Below are 11,597 nucleotides of genomic sequence, written 5' to 3' on the forward strand. Positions count from 1 at the left end.
CATGTAACAACAGTACAAAGAGGTGTTGTAACTTTAATTGCTTGCAAAGTGTTTTGAAATCCTTAAATGAAAAAGCTCAGTGAAGTCCAAAGCATTCGCCCTATTAGTCGGCTGGATGCCCAAGGAGCCAGGCTGAGCCTCATCGGAGTTCCCTGGAGCAGGGACACACTGTAATGTATGTTCTCAGATTGAGGCCGGCCCCACGCACTTTGGGGTTGAAGGGTCCTAGTCATTGTATGGCCCCAGACCAGCAATTTTCAACCTGTGTGCCACGGCACACTGGTGTGTCGCAAGAATTTTGAAAACATGACTAATTTTGAAAACATGACTAATTTTGAAAACATGACTAATTTTGAAATACCTGACTGTTTTGTCAGGGGCACTGACCTCTTTTCCCTTAGATTGTCAAATAAAATAATGACAACAGCCAACACAACAATAGCTGTCTGGCGTGGATGAATCAAAATTTATACCTATTTTTTTGGTCAGATCAGCAAAAAATATATTTTGGGGTGTGCCACAGGATTTTAATAATCAGTCTATGTACCGGGAGATGAAAAGGGTTGAAAATCGCTGCCCTAGACCGACCCCAGCTTCTTCGTTTCTAAGCGTACGCAGGCCTCTGGCCTTTCCCACATTATCCTGATGTGCCTTTTCCGCTTCTTTCCTTGAGGTCCTGAGTCATGAGGCCGGAGTGGCACTTACTTCGGTGTCATAGGTCTGCTTTCCTGGTGACCTCAGCCTGAGTCCTAGAAAAGGGGAGTGTGTCATCGGTAACGTCTCTAGGCCTCTCCAGTTGAGCCTAGAGTGGATGACTTCGCCCTTATTCCAATTTTCACAGCTAAAACTTAAGAGAGAAAATTCTGTACCACAGTGGGCACCCTTGGAGGGGGTGTCAGGCCGCCACTACAAGGGGCAGAAGGGGCTCCTGGCGCTTTCTTTTAAATTTTTTTATTTTTTGTGAATCCTCACCCAAGTGTATTTTTCCATGGGTTTTTAAAAGGGAATGGAAGGGAAGGGGAGAGACAGAGAGAAATATTGATGTGAGAGACACATCCATTGGTTGCCTCCTGCATGCACCCAGACCCAGGCCAGGGATTGAACCTGCAACTGAGGTACGTGCCCTTGACCGGAATCAAACCGGGGACTCTTCAGTCCTCAAGCTGATGCTCTATCCACGGAACCAGACCATCTGGGCCTGTTTTGTTTTCTGGACCTGGCTGCTCCTTATGCCAGTGTGTTCGATGTGTTAAAATTGAGAACTATACACGTATAGGTACATTTTTTTCTATGTATTTGCTACTTTACAATATAAAGTGTTTTTAAAATCACTCTAGATGCGAATTGACTTTATTTAGAATAGATTCTGATGTAATAGTCAACCCATAAACCTAATGAAGTCAAAATCGTTTCTTTCTCTACTTTTGTGATTCAACATGTTTTTTACTTCCATGTTTACACTTTTAGGAAAAAAGGAAATGCCTCAATTAGCCATTTAAATGAAGTCTAGTGGGTGGGAAGAGGGCACTTCTCAACAGGAAGCCTTGGGAAGCCTTCAGGGATGTACATCTGAAATTACAGCAAAATCCTGGGGGACGCATATATACCTTTTTCTGAGATGTGTCCATAGCCCTCACCAAATTATCAAGGGCCTTTGACCTAAAAAAAAAAAGACCAAAAGCCAGAGGGATGCTTACAGCTCAAGGCTTATTTATGTTTGCACCTCTTTCTAAATTCAACCCATAGCCCTTGCCAACCTGATTCCACGCAATGGGTTTCACCCATTACATGAGTTTGCCCACTTCAGTGGAAAAAAGTGAATGGATCCTGCCAAACGTCATATTAATAATCATATCTAATAACCCTCATCTGTCTACTTCCGTTTCCCCCAGGAGATTCTAAGCCTGGAGGCCAGACCCCTGCATCCCCCGGCATGACAGTGTACAAGGCAGGGGCAGGCTGCACTCAAAAGACAACACAGCGCCTACTTACGAAACCAGATTTATTACAATTTCTCTACAAGTCAAAAACAGCCATCTCACTGTTCACATATATACACATGTACAGGAAGGATCTAGTGTTTCTAGCTTTCCGGGCAGAAGCCCCGGCCAGCCCGGCCAGAGTCCTCAGCCGGGTAATGTATCACAGATACAACAGTCGAGCAACCACGAGAGCGTTAGTGCCACAGAGGCCTCTGTCCTCCCTCTTGTCCGAGTCCCATGATTCTGTCAAGGTAATATTGCCAATGATCATTCACATTTCACGTGGTTTTAGACACGCAGGTTATTCAGACAGACACAGACAACAAAACAAGCCTCAGAGCCAAAACAACAACAACAATATCGAACATATGTATAAAAGGTAAAATATCTGTACAAAGTACACAGTACATGAGGTATACACGGCATTCTTAACAACGCATGTTAGTAGTTTGCCTAGGCGTAGCCCTTAAAGATGACTGCCTGTTTTTGTGCCATTTCTCAAAATACAGTATGTTTGGTTTACCCGTTTAACCACCTAATTTCAGTCCTGTCCAAGACACTGACTGGTATTTCATCTGTATTTGTTTTTTAATGCAAGTTGCAGTTTCTCTGTGAAGCTCTAGGGAGTGAATTCCCGTCCCTAGAAGCATTCAGAGAACTGGAGTCGCAGATGTCAAAGAAGCTGGGGGGGGGGGGGGGGGGGGATTTCTGCATTGGGAGGTGGCAGAAAGAGAAAAAGAAGTAGGACTAGATGACTCGTAAAGTCCCTTCCGACTTTAAAGATTTGGGGTTTGCTATTTCCTCCAGATGCTGAGTATACAGATGTATTCATGAACCACACCACGTTAGAAATATCAACAACCCATCACGCAAAAACTGCAGACACACACAATGCCAAGGGCAGACCATATCCATGGAGGGGGAGGGGGTTGGTTAAAGTGTCATTCTGGGGCTTGGTCTGAGAACCACCCAAAATACACGTTCTCTGAAGTTTAACGTTTGCTCTTGGGAGAGAGGAGTGGAGAGACTCCGTATCTTTCTCCTCTTAGACAAAACACTCCACCCTGAGACGGTGCTGGGGGAAAAGTAAAAGATAAATGCTAACATATATTTGAGAGGAACCAAAAAATCTAACGGTTTCCAAGTGCTCAAATCATTTAAAACAACCTGCAGTGTCTCTGAGCTCAGAGTTCTGGCGTAGCCAGGTGTTCGAATCGCTTGTGACACCTCACCATTAGCTGGTAAGTGCTTTCAGAGCAAGCGTGTCGAACTCGTGGCTGGCGGGCCGCATGTCTGACATGCTTGCTTTAGAGTGAAGTGGGAGAGGATTCAAGGTCAGGACGAAGGCATTAGTGCACTGAGGTCTTGGCGGGAAACAGAGGAGAGAGTCTGGGTTCATGGTGCAGGCAGGCTCCCATGCTCCTAAAACAGTCCGCCCCAGAGCGGAGCAGTCATTGCTAAATGTGTGTGAAGGAAGGGTGAGTGTTAAACCAAACCAAAAAAAAAAAAAAAAAGAACTCTCCAATCAGAGAAGCTGAGATAGCGCAAGTCTAGCTACCGAAGACAAGTTCAAAGATGGCAGGTGTATTGGCCCAAATTACTTGTCACCCCGTGAAAATGGGTTATTGTCCCAAATGCCATTGTGCGATCCACTCCCTCTCCCTTATGTTCATGTCACTTGAGTCCATGCTGTAGGACGTATACTCTTTGCCACCGATAGAAGATGCAGACCCCCGAATCCGACACAGGGACAGTCGGCGAGGGCTCGACGAAAGGGAAACAGCTTTGCAGGGCAGCCAGTCAGAGGGCACACTGCTCACATGCACAAAGTCACTCCACACAGCAGTCCGAGGGGCTACAGTCTTTACGCCATCGCAGGTCTGGCTGGCACCGCGTCGAAAGGCCTGTCCATCTTTGGAAATGGAAATGCCATGTGTGAGAATTCTGAGGTTTCTGAGGTTTCTGGGATTAGCAGAAGAAGGAACTAACGTCGCTGTCCTCCTGGTACTCTGGGACAATCTGGTCTGAAGTTCCCATTTCTGAGTCGACATACCCAGGTTCCAAGACGGACTCGAACCAGGGATGGAGTAAGATCTCCGGGGCGGTGAGCCTCTCGGAGGGCTCCCGCCTCAGGAGGCTGCGAATGAGGCACCTGGCTTTGGGGGAGATGTGGTCAGGAATGCAGAACTGTCCACGGCGGATTTTGGAGAAAAGGGCACTGGGGTCTGAGTCATGGAAGGGGTATCGTCCCACCAAGAGGGTGTAGAGCATCACCCCAAGGCTCCAGACGTCCGCCGCCTTGCCGGAGTAGGTCCCCGTGGTGTTCAGAATCTCGGGGCTCACGTAGGCAGGGCAGCCGTGCTTGTCTGACAGAGCATCGTCTTCCCCCTTGATGATGTGTGTGTCTTCCAGGCTCTCCAGTCGGAGCTGGGTTCTGCAGGAGAGGGAACAAGCCATTACTTCCGGATCAGCTGCTATGCAAAACAGAGCCCTCCCCACAAACAGCGCCCACAGGCACCCCTTGCCAAGGCCCAAGGAATGCCATTTACCCCTTCATCCAGTAAGCAGTGTCCTGCAATCGCCAGGACTCGGGATTTCACAAACCAGTGCAAATTGCATTAGACGTTTGCGAAGTATGGAGAGAGCACCTCGGCTGGAGCGTATGATGCAAAGCCCCAAATACTATCGTTTCGTTACGCCTGAGCTAAGAAGATATCTCCTCACAGGGCTTGCACAACACACCAAGTGCACACTGCAGGAGTGGGAGCTGGTCTCCAGGGAATGCTGACATTTTCTACAAAAGCTGGCGGAGAAGAGCAGGAGATGCTATTCTTCACGGAGGGCCCCAGCTGATCTCGTCCTTATCACACCGCTGACGGCCAAAGCTACCAGACCCGCACTTTGCATTACGGAACACAGAGCCCAGAGTCACTATTGTTGCCCACAGGTTGTCAACACTCCTACTTACACTGATAGACACACACAGAGGGAACGGATTACGTGCCGGGAAAGGTGCAAGGAAGGTCCATGACATTTATGGAGGTGTTTAATTGCAAAGAACGCTCAGCCTGGACAGAGAGGCCATATGAGCAAACAGAAGCAGCTGCTTGCAGGGGCCCTAAAACAACTACCCACAGGGTACAGCAACACCTGAGCATATGGACTCGGAGTGGAGGCTGACCTGTCCAGGTAACAACGAACGTCTGGAAGTCTTTAGTCCAAGGCTCCTCCATGAAGCTGCAGGGGCCCCCTTATCCAGATCCAGACACCCAGGTCTCTCGGACCCACGGGGGAACCTCTGCTATCTGGTGGCACCTGTGCCCCCGTCTGCTTCTCAGAAACAGCCCGTTGCAATAAGTCGCTTGCTGTGAAGTTAAACGCAAGCATTTGGTACTGGCTAATGGGTCAATTCCTTTTCCTCTCAAAGGTCTGGTTGGATTTTTTTTTTTATCTTCCTGCCTTCCTGTTCCCTGGAGTGTAGTATGCGTGTGCTAACTTCGGTGTGTCCTCAACCTGACCTCCCCGTCGTTATGTAAAATACCCATTGGTTCTGTAAACGGAAAATATGACTCAACCCGCACTGTCTGCCCCTGATTGGCTGCTTTTGCACTAAAACCCTGCACCTGTGCTGGTTACACGCTAGTGTCAGCCTGCCATTGCTTAACCCTCGGGTTGCCAAACTCCATGCACATGACATTCGCCTGTGCAATGCGGATTTCAAAAGCTAGTAAAGAGGTGTGAAAGGCATGTTTCAGAAAATACATCACCATGTCAAAGGAGCATGTGCCGGGAATTAGAAACTTCTCCATTGCAAACACTTTGCTTTTCTTTGCTAATCGGTATGTTCCAATAATTCTTGCAAGGTCAGATACAAAGCCATGCTTTCTGGTAACTCAACCCAGTACTTTCTTTCTTTCTTTTCATTTATCAAATGTATTAGTGTGACACTGGTCAACCTGAACTTACAGGTTTCAGGTGTGGGTTTCTATATTACAAGGTCTGTACATTTGCACCACGTGCCCACCGGTACTTTTTCATAGGGTTTGGAGTTCAGGGTGAAAAATCACAGCTGGGATCAGCCTTACCTGAATAGCTACAACCAAATAAACAACACACAGCCACCTCCACAATTCTACAACAATATTGCTTTTAATCTTTCCACAAGGGATGTGGCTTACCTCTTAAAATCAGGTAAGCTTTTTCTCCTGTGGCTTCCTGAATTCTCTTGTCTAAAACCTCAATTCTGAATCTTAAAGGTCTCATTATTCTCTTACCAAGCCCGTCTTGTCTTCTATGAGGTAAGCCATGATCTATATTTAGCAACCAATTCCAGCCAACTTCCATTTATTATTCAGTGTGCCTATTTTCTAAAGACATAACCCAATAAGATGCCCACAAAGTCACCAGAGAATATAAAGAAAATACTAGGAGCCAAGCCTGAGTGAGATGGGACAGGAATGCGGTGTGGGGGAGGGCAGAATTTTGCAAATGCGACTGTCTCACTAGCTCTGTGATACCTTCCAGGTACAAAAAACAAACAAACAAAAAAACCCAAACAAACAAACAAACAAAAAAACAACCCACTCAGTGAAAACAAGGATTTGAGAACTTCCTCTGGGAGTCAAGGTTGTGAAGGGCAGGCTGACATTTACCCCCAGAAGAACTGACCTTTCTCACAACAACGGAGAATAAACCTGATCCTGGGGTGTCCTGCCATCACAGGACATCCCACAAAAGCATCGAGGTATCCCCAAGCCCCATCCACAAGGTGCAGAATAAGCCGGCCGTGGCCAGGGCTCCTCCGGAGAGCACTCTGGAAACGAACCGGGACAACTGAGCCTTTGGTGTGGTTTTGAGCCAACACACGGCACCTAACTGCTCGCCCTGCACCTTCGTTTTGGTTCCAAAAGGCCACGGGAGGGGCTGTGGAGGCTGCTCACCTCTCCTCGGTGGAGAAGACGAATTTCCTAAGCTTCAGGTCCCCCAACACGATGGCCGACTGGTGACAGTGGGCAACGGCAGAGACAATCTGCTTGAAGAGCCGGGAAGCCTCCTCTTCCCGCAGCCTCTTCCGGCTTCGCACGTAGGAGTGCATGTCCCCAAAGTCCTTCTCAAAGAAGACATAGGCCTTGGTTTCCCCAAGGATCACTTCCACGATGCCGGTGATGTTTCTGTGTGACGGCAGCTGGATGTAAGGCCTGATTTTGTCCTGGTAGTGTTTTATGGGAAACACCTGCAGAGAGAAGTTGACCCACTTAGGAGGCAAAAAAAAAGCAGAGGCCACCTCCCAAATCCCAGGCTGGGCTGCAGTTCTCTATCAATCTTTGGGCTTTGGTTGACTGGAGGGCCCATTCATTTACCCCCCCTTATCTCTCCTGCCCCATCTGAGGCAACCCCGGCTACTCCTAACACCCCAAACCAGCAGCATCCAGGGCTCTGGGCTAGCAAATAGCCAACAGGTTACCATATGGAAGGTTTGGAAGAAAAGTTTTCTATATAAGTTCCCACCTTCCATGAGCCCATCAGCTCCGAGAGCTAAGCCCCCAAGTCCCGGCCCTCCGTGGTCCTTCCTTGTTGGCAGGCGATGCTGCACCAAGTGCCCCCCGGGACGTCCAGGAGCTGAAAAGCAGGCCCTGGAAATGCACAGCCTCCTGTAGGCCCAAGTGCTCAGCACAGAGAGAGCACGGACTGTGGAAGCAGCGACTGGAGAGCAGGCAGAGCTGTCATCAGTCAGAAGGAACAGATGACTCGGAGAGAGAAGACTGACAACGCAGCCTTAAGCAACCTGCCTGCATTACAGTCTGGCTCCAGCACAAGCAGCCTGAGTGAAAATTCTCGCAGGCGGGATATGGGATCCTCTCCACAGTTTGTTTCATTTGTTTGTTTATCCCTTCCTCCCCCCCCCCCCCCCACTCCCACCTCCACCTGCACCCAGGAAATGAGTAGTATCTCCACCAAAAAGCTGGCTGGGCTCAGTAAGAGCCTTTTGTTTGGCTCAGTTACTCATATCCTAGGACTCAACTGGAAACGGTGACACACGGGTTGTCACCATCTGGATTCAGCTATTATCTGCTCAGAGGAACTGGAAGGGGTTGCACAACGGCCAGACTCACCCCGCCTCTGAGGCCTGGCTGCTCTCGCACCAGCTAGGAAAACCTCTCTGCTGCCCCCGCGCCTCCCCCTCCGCTGCACCCCACCCATCGCGCGCAGAGACTCTTCCCCAAACAGCTCTTAGCCCCCCAGCCACCCAGAAGAAAAGACACCCTTTCCCCGGTTTTAACTGGGCTTGACCAGGAAATTTCACTCTGGTCGGACAGTAGGTGGCAGCAGCAAACCCAGGAAGGGGTGGGTCAGGTGAGCCGCGGAAAAGCAAAGAGCGACTTTAACTGGGGTGACCCTATCCTTCGGGTGAAAAGGAGAAGCCCAGAGGGTTCTCAGGCTGCCTGAGACGGGGGTTTGAGGCTCGCCAAGGGTGGCCTGTGGGAGTGCTCTGCGTCTCTGGGAGCTGGAGGATCCAGTTTCTAGGAGTGGTTATCTCCTCCTGGATGGAATCCCTTATGTTCAGGAAAAAGAAAAAGAAAAAAGCCTGGCCGGCAAATAAAGACATGAATGGAAGGTAGCCTTCCTAGCCGGAATGGGCTTTCCAATATCCGGCTGCTCTCTGGGGAGAACGGGGTTCTTGTCTCCCCGCGGGTTCAAGCTGGAATCTCCAAGACCGGAGCCCACGGACAGCTGAGCCCCGGTGCCTGGAAACCCGGGCGAGGGAGCTGCCGGCTGCTCCAAGCTCCAAAGAGGCACCCGGGGCAGGGCGTCCTTCCAGGACAAGGGGCGGGGGAGCGAGAATGAGAGAAGGGGAATGGCATGGCCCTGGAATCCATTTCAATTCCATAACTTATATGGAACGCCATGCGCTGCACGGGGAGCTAAGGAAATACTACAGAAGTAAGGCAAATGGAATACTGCTCTTCCTCTTGACCACCGAGGCCCCATTATATCAGTCCATCGGAAACCCCTCAATCCCAAAAGGGTGAACCTGGTCAAACGCTGCCTTACCTGGCTCGAGTCGCTTATCTGCCTGACCCCAAACTCAAGCGTTGGTGGCAACTTCGAGCCCCCAGGCGCCGGCAGGCGAGACCCCGAGCACCGTAGCCCGCCACCGATTCCCCCACCCCCCGCTAACCCCTACCCTCCAACCCCCGGGAGCCTACCTTGCAGCGCAGCTCGCGGCCCGTGTGGATGCACAGCGCCCGGGACACATGCTCGCGCTCGGTCAGGGGCAGCAGCAGGTAGTCGGCGATTCGGCTGGGCCCCGGCGAGCTCCCCGAGCCGTCGCCGGAGCCGGGCGCGGCGGGAGGAGGCTGTGGACTGCAGGGAGAGCCGGGAGGGCTGAGGTAGTCCGGGGGGCTGGAGCACTCCGAGAGGCGCGGGCACTTGGCCGCCACGGCCGCGGCGTCGTCCGCGTCCAGTAGGCGCTTGGCCGGGGCGCCCCGGGCGGCCGGGAGCAGCAAGGTCGGGCCGCGGGGCTGCGAGGCGCCGCTCATGGCAGAGCGCACGGGACCGACCCGCATCCCGGGACGGGACGGTCCCGGCTTTGTACGTCCTGGGATCCGCGCGGGAAGGCGCTGCGACTTATTCCAGCCCACGAAGGGGGAGTTTAAGACGGAGCTGGGCTCGGCCCCCACGGGGAGCAAAGCAAGAGCCGCTCCCGGGAGCTCCGGTTGCACGCGGAGACCACGCAGGCCACGCGTCCGGGGATCGGAGGCCGGCTCGGGTCCCCAGATCCCCGCGGGCTCCGGCTCGGGGCGCCTCGCTGGGGTCGGCCGCCGCTATTGTTGTCGAGGCTGCGGACAGTCTCGGTGGCCGGCGTTCTCGAGGTCCCGAGCCGCGAGGACAGCGTTCCGCAGGTTCGACAGAAGGCAGATCAGATGCACTTCCCAACGCAAGAAGTCCGGAGCGAGAGCCGTCTCAACTTTTCCGCGGCTCTCGGAGTGTGCGCGTTCCGAGCTCCCGGCGTGTGTGTGCGCGAGCGAGACGCGCTCGGAGAGAGTGACTGAGTGAGCGTGTGCGCCGCAGCGATCCCGGCCAGTGCACTCCTCCTTCTCCTTTTCCTCCACCTCCTCCGCCTCCCGGTGACTCACGCTGTATACACACACACTCACAGGCCGGGCTGTGTAAACAGTTGGGAAGCCGGGTTGTGCAATGAGGTGGCTGCGACGACTCGGGCCTTGCCGCCAGCGAGCAATCACCGGAGCGGAGGGGGAGGCGGGGGGTGGGGGGAGCAGAGGTGGAGCGGGGGCGCTAGGGGTGGCCCGAGCGCTGGGGATGCTCCGGGCAGCGCGCGCTCCAGCGCAGGTGGTGCGTCCGGAGCCGGCTGGGGCGCGCGCACACACCCCCGGGGCCGGGCTGGGCAGGAGGCGGCGCGCGCCCCCGGGCAGGCCTGGTGCTCAGCTACAGAAGCCGGAGGAGGGGGGCGGGGGAAAGTTCCCGTGACGTCAGGGTCCCGGGGAAGTGGGCGGGAGGGGCGGGGCTGCGGGAGGCGAAGTGGCCGGTGATTGGTGCGCGCTGCCATTCACACCTAGCACAATGGTCTGCGGGCGCGCGCGCCGCAGTTCTCGGCACCCCCGCTCGCTGTCGCCCCGCCGTTAAGCCTTTGGCCACGGGGATCCCCCTCACCGCCCCGCGCCTAGGAACCTCCGGTTGGAGCCGTGGGCGCCGCTGAGGTCCGGGTGCAGCGGGAGGAAGGGGGATAGGAAAGGTGATGAATTCCAGAACCAGTCACTCACCCCCACGCGGTAGTTCCGGGGAAGACCTGTGCGTGGTAGTGGATGTGGCTTTTTTTTTTTCCCTTTTCCTGCCTCCCTCCCAGTTCTAATCCTCAGCGTCTGTTCGCTTCCACAAATAGAACCTTATGTTGGATGAAATTAAAGCAAACACTAGGCCTTCTGCGCTGCCTCCACCTCCACGCCCCTCCCGCGCCTGCCACCCGCCCGGATTGAACGGAAATAGCTTCTCCAGGCTCCCAGGCCGCCCCTTCGCGGTGACTCGCAGAAAGAGCTTCCTGAGCCGCGGCCAGTGGGAAACAAAGGATGTGGGGAGCGGACGGAAGGGGCCCACGTGGCCGCCGCCCGATTCCTGCCCCCTCCCCAGCCTCCACAGCAGAGCCTGGGGCCCGGCGCCAGTCCCGGGTCTGTGGTGGGCGGGGAGGGGAGTGGAAGTCATTCTGGCCACAGACAATGATACTGCCTACGCTAGGGCAACCCTGCCAGGTCGTGTGCGTGCGTTCGTGCAGTGTGGTTTGGGTGAGCACGAAACGTGTGCCAGACTCTGCACAAAGCTCCAAGGGGGTGGGGGGTGGGGGACACACACCTTATCTGTCATTTCCTTTAAAGAGAGAACCAGGTCAGTTTGGAGTCCTTGCGCTTCTTCTGCTAAATACTTAATTTTCTAAAACCAGGCCCAAGACCCAAGGATAAATCCTTTTCCATATTAAGTTTCCATTCATTCAACAAACACTAATTAAGCATCAACTAAGAGCTAGACGCTGAGGATTAAGAGATGAAAATTAAAATGATGCTAATAGCTAACATTACTGAGGTCCGTGATGTGTTAGGCACT

At 53.0% G+C, this 11,597-nt stretch overlaps 1 protein-coding gene across 1 annotated transcript; it reads right to left on the reverse strand.

The window, feature by feature from the left end:
• Positions 1 to 1,985: 1,985 nt before the first annotated feature.
• TRIB1 (tribbles pseudokinase 1) lies at positions 1,986 to 10,176 on the reverse strand. The gene is made up of 3 exons (XM_059672720.1): positions 9,191 to 10,176; positions 6,923 to 7,215; positions 1,986 to 4,416 (listed from the first exon to the last, which is right to left on the reverse strand). The coding sequence occupies exons 1-3, from the start codon at positions 9,548 to 9,550 to the stop codon at positions 3,951 to 3,953; spliced, it is 1,119 nt and encodes a 372-aa protein (XP_059528703.1). The 5' UTR covers positions 9,551 to 10,176; the 3' UTR covers positions 1,986 to 3,950.
• Between the last annotated feature and the right edge of the window lie 1,421 nt (positions 10,177 to 11,597).

The sequence above is a fragment of the Myotis daubentonii genome, chromosome 17, assembly GCF_963259705.1.
Source record: "Myotis daubentonii chromosome 17, mMyoDau2.1, whole genome shotgun sequence".
Lineage (NCBI taxonomy): Eukaryota > Metazoa > Chordata > Mammalia > Chiroptera > Vespertilionidae > Myotis > Myotis daubentonii.

Bases quoted from the DNA above. Each gene is read 5' to 3' on its own strand.
- TRIB1 (XM_059672720.1), bottom strand. From the start codon at position 9,550: ATGCGGGTCGGTCCCGTGCGCTCTGCCATGAGCGGCGCCTCGCAGCCC. The intron at 7,216-9,190 runs GTAGGCTCCCGG...TTCTCTCTGCAG, and splicing joins GCCGCGAGCTGCGCTGCAAG to GTGTTTCCCATAAAACACTA. The intron at 4,417-6,922 runs GTGAGCAGCCTC...CCTCTCCTGCAG, and splicing joins GTCTTCTCCACCGAGGAGAG to AACCCAGCTCCGACTGGAGA.